The sequence below is a fragment of the Dermacentor variabilis genome, chromosome 5 (assembly GCF_050947875.1).
Source record: "Dermacentor variabilis isolate Ectoservices chromosome 5, ASM5094787v1, whole genome shotgun sequence".
In the NCBI taxonomy this organism is placed as follows: domain Eukaryota; kingdom Metazoa; phylum Arthropoda; class Arachnida; order Ixodida; family Ixodidae; genus Dermacentor; species Dermacentor variabilis.
The window spans coordinates 70611605-70620068 of record NC_134572.1 but is presented as its reverse complement, the minus strand read 5'-3'; the positions used below and the strand labels follow the sequence as shown (position 1 = coordinate 70620068).

At 43.1% G+C, this 8464-nt stretch overlaps 1 protein-coding gene across 1 annotated transcript in view; it reads left to right on the top strand.

Annotated features, from left to right (window-relative positions):
* Positions 1-2427: 2427 nt before the first annotated feature.
* The window catches only part of LOC142582770 (uncharacterized), a 118255-nt gene continuing 112218 nt past the window's right edge, over positions 2428-8464 (top strand). Inside the window, exon 1 of the mRNA XM_075692794.1 lies at positions 2428-2647. Coding sequence (XP_075548909.1) covers positions 2554-2647 — 94 coding nt within the window. The 5' untranslated portion in view covers positions 2428-2553. The remainder of the gene's footprint in view (positions 2648-8464) is intronic.

The following is an 8464-nucleotide window of genomic DNA, read 5'->3' as shown; positions in this document are numbered from 1 at the left end:
CAAACAGATTTAAGGCGCAGAAATATTATCCGTTAACCAAACAGAAAACTATTTAAAATGTAATTAGCTGTGCTCGGAAGAACAAGCCCAGTTGCAATGACTGCCATTAGGAAATGTTTTAAGTGAGGCCCTCAACTGTTTTTTTTTAGAAACATGTACAATTATTTGAGAAATATACAGCATTAAGAACACTGAAAGCTCGAGCTCGAGTTTTCTAATTATGTGGCTTTGTTGAAGAATTAAGGTACATCGCCACTCAGTAGGAATTAAGCCCCTTTAATAGGCGCTTAAAAGAAAAATGGTACGCACTTTTTACGCGACTCAACAAAATGCTAATATCTTATCAATATATAGTTGCAAAGTTCGTGGTAGGGGACTATTTTACGCCAAGTATAGTTTAGAACACGGACACACAATCACATCACAGAATCACAATGAATGCCACTTAATGCTGGAGTGGTTTGTGGAAGTCTGTTGTCCTTCAAAATCGAAACGATGACTCGGTTGCCTCTTCTGCTATGGCTTTTGATGTCATTATTACAAAACGGCTTGTTCTGACTGTAGTCTGCGACCAACGCAACTTAGCGCAGTCGCGAGCGATCGTCTTTGTACAATGTATCGAGGAGTCCTATTGGAATGGTTTCGAAATTCTCCTAGCGATCACAGCATTATCAGCCATTTAAACGCATCCCCACCTCCGCTTCCCCTCGAAAGCCGAAAGGTTTCACAAAGGCAACTTCTAGCCATAGCCAACAAAGCAGGGTAGCCACGCGTCGACAGAGTCCAGATTGGATGCGAAGGTGGACAGAAAAGTCCAGGACTTGCCACCGGTCGCTTTGAAAAACTAGGCATGTGACGCATGGAGAACATGAAATCTCGTGTAGGCACGCGAAGCTTCCTAGCTGCATCTTACCTTGACAGCGGTATCGATTACATGTGTGCTGTCTTCAAGAGCTGGCCGATGAGCGTATTTGAGGGGCTCATTATCTATGACGCAGCAGCGAGATAGAATTAACTGAAATGTGATGCGGTGTCCTTTCTCAGTTGAGGCATGAATAGGCTCAACACTGCAAAACCATACAGTGGCCATGAGATATGTAGTAGTAGCAGGCTCCTGATTAATTTTGGCCACCTGTGGATCTTTATTGCGCATCCAGTTTTCGATGTACAGAGGTCAACACACTTTTGTAGAACGCGCGGGAACACGTGCTCAGGGCTTCGCTGGCGACATCTAAAGATTACGTGCGAGGCAAAATCGGTTGCTTGTGAGCTTGCGTAACTGCGTTTACAGGTTGCACTGATTTCTCCCGTCCGTGTCTCGACCATGCTCGACATGGCGGTCGCCTCACGCTTCCGTAGCTGCTTAGGCCCTCAGCAGAGCGTTCTAAACAAGTGCGGGGACCTCTGTACCACTTTTTTTTTTTCGTTGGAACTAGGTCGCCGCAGCCACGAATGAAACCAGCGACCTCGTGCTTCACTGCGGAACAGCATAGTCAATGTGCCCTTACATTAATAGGTTCCCATGTTCTTAATGTGCCGCTGTGGCTCTCTACGGCCTATCTCTCGACGGGGTTCCGCATGTTGTGGAAACACGTTTAAAGCTTTGGTTCCCGCCTGAGAAACCATCTTTCCATAGTGAGAAACTCAAACATGTTGGCGTGTTGAAACTTCGGTGCGTGTTAAAAAATATTGGACAGGAGAAACCTTTCCGAGCCACTATTACGGCGTCTCCAATGTCCAAAGTCCTGCTGCTTCCAAAGCATCTACCAGCAACATAGCTCTTCGTTGTCTCGAAACAGGATTTTTTTTTCTTTTTTAGTTCGACTCGTTCAGCGGACATCATGGTCTGCGGATGCGAAGGCAGTTTTAGCGTTTTGATACGAATGCCGACATTTGCTCTACGTGATCGCCATCTTCTACCGCTGTCGTTATTCATGAAGAAGCGGAAGCGTCATCAGTGCACTTCACAAGCCATTGAACTACTGCACTTGGACTGTATACTCGCGCGTCCATCTGAAGTGCTAATAGTCCACTCTGTAAGTGATTATACAGCGACACAACCGCCAGGTCAACTGACTTTCCAATCCAGTGTATTTAAGCTTAGGAGTGGAAAAAAAGCTAACTGCAACAATCTTAGATTAAGCATGACGAGCAAGTAGCAAGACTAGATCCCTTGTTAGAAGATGGTCATGTTGCGCTAGCATTTCGGCATGCGAGAACGAGGCCGAACGGATGACGTTACCCCAGTACCATTTACTGGAACGCTGACCGAGACCCACACGGAGGAGCCAGGCCAGCCGACAGCTCGGGCGCGGAGTTCTCGTCGCGGCCGCAGGGGGCAGCACGTCAGCGCTCCGGGCCGCGCGAGCGCGAGCGGCTCGCTTCGCGCGCGGCTTCAAGCGCCACTTGGTCGAAGAGAGGCGCGCAGATTGGCGCTGTTTTCCGTAGTGCGCGCATCTCTCGCGGCTCGAGTCCCGGCACGTTTTGGCGCCGTCACCCCTCGTCGGACAACCGAGGATACAAACACCGGCGAACCAGCACGCCTCGCGGAGAATGACGCGCCGCCGTATCGTTTCGGGCTCCATCAATTGGCGCCCCCACTGCTGCTGGACAACGCTCGTGCTCTGCCATGTGATCGGCTTCGCCGGTGAGTGTTGTGCACTGCCGGACGTCTTCGCATTATGAATGCACAAATCGTTTTGCCGTTTGCAAACACGGGCCACCAAAAGCTCCCTGTTTAGCTCGCAGAAATGACCCACTGGTTATGAAGACAACGGCAAGACACTATGGTGCGCGAGAAACTAACGCCGGGAAATGTTGAACACTTTTACTGTGCCTCTAACCAGAATTTCACGAATCAATTAATTTGTTTCGTAAGGTACACGATAAATTATGCCCATTTGCACTTGAGGCATGCTGCACTTTACATTTACTTAAAATGTAAGAGAGATGTCCCATACGTTGAACCAGCTTGAAAACCCGTTATTTTCTTTCTTATTTTCTGATTTTTCTCTCTGGCGTACTAGACTGATGGGACACGCGACCGGAAGTTGCTTACTGCTGTCGCAGCGTTGGCATAACTGTCTATACGAGTACCCCGATAGAAAGCGTGTAACTTAAAAGATGCGTGGATTAATATAATTAAACAAGGAGGGGGGGCGGAACAACGCAATTCACGGCTTGCCTTGTTGTTCATTAACTACAAACATACCGCAAGACAGGCTACCCTCCCCCTCCCCTTCAAGCATCTGTCAAATAAGGACACATTTAAAAGACCAACGCTACTGTTCCAAGAAAGGCAGCAAACGTACTGGAAATAAAACATGCCACACACATAGAGTCACCCGAGCGTGCTAGCACTACTCTAACAAAACGGTAAAGATGAAGCAAATTGTATTTTGTGAATTCGCAGAAAAATTCGTACGTGAACTTCACAATTGATGTCCCTGCTCACTGTTTTTATATTTTTATCGTCTTAAGCACATTAATATCAGAGAAGAGGAGCAGCCGGCACCACCTAGAGGAACCAATGTCTGCTTGGATACAGCTAACAATAATGAAAAGAAATCTAGCAGCCTCGGCTATCAGATAGCCTACACGCAAGCATTCAAAAAAATTCATAATGCTTTTTATTACAACCAAAAGTAAGAAGACACAGACACGCGAATATGCGAGCAGGCAGTTAAGCACATCTAGCCGTCAGTGTAAACAGAGCTGGGTGTGTTGAACAGCAGACAAACGTGGAATCTGCAGAAATGTGCATCCGTGAGTGTCCAAACGCTACTTAAGGCTATACGCTCCACGTATCAGAATGTGGAACCCAAATACGGGGATATATTTTTATGCTTCTATTTAATACATCTTCAATCCCCCCTACCTCCTGTTTCTCAAAAGAAACATAAAGGATGCCAAACACCAGCACCCTTATACAAGGGCTGATATCTGATTGCCGCCTCTTTACCTGCTGGCAGGCAGCAACATGTAGTGATGATATCAGTTATCATTTCAACAATTGGTACCTCAGTGCTGCATGTTTTCTTGGTCGTTACCTACGCAATGTAATCTTGGTATCTCTACGCACTGCTACAACATTTATCAAATGGATACGACAGAGGAAAAAAAAAAGGCAGGACCACATGCAGGGACAACTATCGGCGCCACCCAGTAATTAATGGTGTCGAGGTGATATAGGAAGTTTTCTCCTGTCGGCCATTGTCTTCTGACTTTGATTTTTCATGTTCATGATTGTTCTTTTTCTTGGAGGTGGGGAGGGGGCAATTTGATCGTGCAGCGAAGGCGATCTTTATTTTAATCCGAGGAGGGTTGCCTTATTAGGTACAGAAATATGCATCCACGCTGCGTTTGGAGCCTCGTATGTGGTTTCTGTGTTGCCACACACACACAAAAAAAGAAGGAACTTTCTTTTCGCGTTACAACATCTATCACCCTGAACTTTCCGCTGTTGACTGGAGGTTGCAATTATTGGGATTTGAGGCTCGTATGGAAGCAGAAGGCACATGTGAAAAAAAAAAGGAAAAGAAAAAAAGCAAGGTTTTTTTTTTTTTTTTTTGCTGAAGCTGCCGACCACTTCTATAAGCCAACTTTTCTTTGCTTTTATAAATCTTTCTTTTTTTTTCTTTTCGAGCAGTAATTTGTATGTTTTAACAGTTAGATCAAGATACGTCTGGAATCTTGTTACCACTGGTTCTCGATTTCCTAATTTATTGCACAGAACCATATTTTACTATAAACTATACTAAACTTTACTATAATCTACATTCATTTCTCAAATTGCTCAAACGCGTACTCATTTCCAAGAGCTAAGAAAAGAATGTTGTAGTTAAAAGCAATAGATTCCGTGACGTCTTGCTGTTCAGAAACGCTCAAATTATTGCGCGTCGCGTTATGAACGAGACTGCCTCTGGAGCTTATTTTTGGCGATTGTGATGGCGGGCCCTTCGGTTTCCCAGTTTCCCACGGTCTCATCATTTATTAAACCTCAACGAAACAGCAATCTTTATTTCGGAAGCTTTTTTTTTTCGTTTGATTTCACACAAATTTTGAGAGCGTGAACTCAAGTCGTGCTTTACAGTGCCACAAAGCACAGGTTTCTAGAGAAGTCACCCTGATTTTTCAGTACAAGTCTTGGTGCGCGAAAGCGCTACATTTCTTATGAGAGAATATTACTGTTATACCAGGTAAAAAGACCATACGAAAAAAAAAGAATGTCGTACATATTATTAAACAGCACTTTACAACACCAAAGACGCCATCCTTGTCGTGACAATAGTCCTGGTAGGCCAGAAAAGGCGCAATAACGAAACACCGGTGGCGCCGCCGTCTTGAAGTTGCCGCACCAGTGCGCCGTGACGTCATGCGTTTTAACGGCGACTGTTAGGCCTAGCTAATTTTTTTAATGTAAAGGTGCACCTCATTGCACTCTAAAATAGTCAGCGACTGAAGTTAGCAAGTTTCAAGAACTTTCACTGAGCCACGGCGGCCTAAACGCGTAAAGATACCTTGAAATTCGTGACGTCACAGTGACACACCACCAATAGGGTTTCGGCCCAAAATTTAAAAAAAAGAACTTTGACCTTCGTTCTCACTTGCGATAATAAACCTACTGCCGCGAAATTAATGATAATAGAGATTTCCAAGACTACTTCGTTAGTCTTAATTAATTGAGTGTTCAACCTTGTCTCCCTTTAAACAATCGATATAGGCTTTACCATGTCCACCCTCGCAATCATGCCGTCACTGTCAAGTTGCAGTCAGGCTCCCTCTTTGTATCTTCGTTACTAAGGCTAATTTCTTATACTTTATTTTTCGTAAATTCTGTCAAAAGCGCGACCTGTAGTGACATTTTATTTTTGGTTCCCCTGTCGTACTCTTCCTTGGCAATTGTTTTAATTTAGACTTTGTGACCTGTCGTGTTATTTCTTCTCTCCTTTGTTTTCATTTCTACGCTTCTGTCCCCTTCTTTCGGACAAGTAGCCAAGCGTGCTGCTCCTGCCGGTGGCAATTTCCAGCCTGCTCTTCGTTTCCTTCTTCTCTCTTTCAAGTATATATATGCACATATGCTTTCAATAATAATAATAATAATAATAATAATAATAATAATAATAATAATAATAATAATAATAATAATAATAATAATGTTTATCGCCACCAAAAACGCGAAACAACACAAGCAGACCGGTCTAAGCCTCAGTTGGCTTGTAGCACCGTGCCTATGAATATGATGCTTATGGCGAACAAAATTACATAGATTGATGAGACATCTATAATAAGAAGTAACATGAATGACAAAAAAATGAAAAAGAGCAAAATAGCATTTTGTCATTCACTTAAAACAAAGGAAATTGAAGAAGTAAATATTATGATACAAAAATGTTCTGGAGGTTAATTTCGCCATAGATACTTTAATAATTCTTTCAGCGACTTTTCGATGTCGTGTTAAAGATTTCATCTAGTAACTTGTTAAAGATGTCCGGCACATATGCACAGCGTCTGACCGCACCATAACTTGTGGCTGAACGAGGAACTACGCAACGGACGTGTTTTCTAAGTTCTCTTGTGACGGCACTTTTTGTTTGAATGCGGAATTCCAAAAATGTTTGACGAGAACTGTTTCGATAAGCAATGAATAAAAATTCGGTAGGCCAAGTTCACGGAAGATATTTACAGCTGTTGCTATTGGGAATTGTAGGCAACATGTTTAAGAATTTTTTTTTATAATCCTGTCTACCCTGCATCTAGAACAATCCGAACACAAGCCGAAGACTGTAATGCCTCATCTCAACACACTGTAACCCAGTGCATGTACAATAATATTTTTTACAAGCAAGGGTGCAAACATTTTGATATTAAACAGCCAAGCGACTGACCTCAGTTTAGAACAAATAAGTGATAAGTGAAGTTGCCACGATAAGTTACTATCGAAAGATATTCAGAGATATTTCCCACAATCCACGTATGGAAGATGCGCACATTTACGAAAAGCCCAGTTCGACTCATGTAAGTAGAGAGTTACGTTAATTAGAGTAATCTTGAGCGGAGAGCGAAAACAAACAAGTTGTGTTTTTGTTTGGGCATTAATGGGGCATTTCATTATTAGTGAACCAAAGCATTGCATTCTACACGTAATTTTGAAACATTTCTGCGGACATTTTGTAAGAAAGATGCTTTGCCACTAACACAGTGTCGTCAACATACTAGAGCGCGGAACATTTGGAAAACGTCAAGGAAAAGTCGTTAACGAAGATGTTAACTAACAATGGAGATAAAATAGAGCCCTCAGGAACTCCAGCTTTCAGCGACAACTTAGAACGAAAAACGCCCTTATCATCGGTAGCGACCACTTGAAATCTGTTGCTCAAGTAAATTTCGAGAATACTGTAAAAAGCCTACGAAATCCCCAAAAATAGAGTTTACTTAACAAGACTTGATGGTTCAGGGTGTCAAGTGCTTTCGCTACATCTAAGAACAGCGCACACGTGAAAAGATCCTGCTTGAACGCCGAGAACAGGTCGTCTGAAAATTCCTCAAGCAGTGCCACAGTATACCACGCCCTGAAACAAAGCCAAACTGTCGATCAGTTAGGATAGAAAATTTATTAAGGAAAGAAGACATAGTGTGGAAAATAAATTTTACTAAGACCTGAGCACTAACCGGCAACTTACATATTGGCTGATAGTTTTCAATATGATCTTTCTTCCTTGACTTGTGCAGGTGCTAAAGCAACTGCAGTTTTTAGGCATCCCGGAATTTCGTAACCTTCCAAAAAACCATTAAGTATATGCGGAATAATATTTTACAGCTCATTGACATTCCTTATGATGGTGTGCAGAGATATTCCATCATATCGAGTGGGCTTGTTAGGGCGGAAACTGAAAATAATTTCTTCGAGATCACCCCTCAAAATTCTCGGAAAAAAGGTGATGTACATACGGATTGCCCTAACAACCGAGTGCTTGGGGATGAAGAGCAAGGAGATTTTTTTAAACCTCCTTGATGGAGAGCCAGCTCTTTGGGACGCTATTACGAAGTGCCTGCTGAAAGCATCAGCCACTACTGTGGACGGTTGCTGAAAAGCACCGAAAACAGACCGTTTACTGGAACTCACTCCTCTGAGATGGTTTACCAAAGACCAAGTTTTGCTTACACTGTTTGAACATTGTTGTAATTTATAAAAGAAGTAACGGCGTTTGGTGCTACGCAGAAGAGCAACAACTCTATTTCTTGCCGCATTGCACTCTAATCGCAGTGTTTGGTCTCTCGAATTTCTTTTGCAGCGTTTCCACAAGGTATCTCGATACGAAATAGAAGCAACAACTTCCGTGTTCATCCATGCAGCACTGACCCTTTCTTATCGGCTTAGCTATCAGCCGTGAGCAACGTAATTCAATTTTGTTTTTCAGTTGAGTACAGAACCTTTTATACACTTTGCCCGGCGAATCTTCTT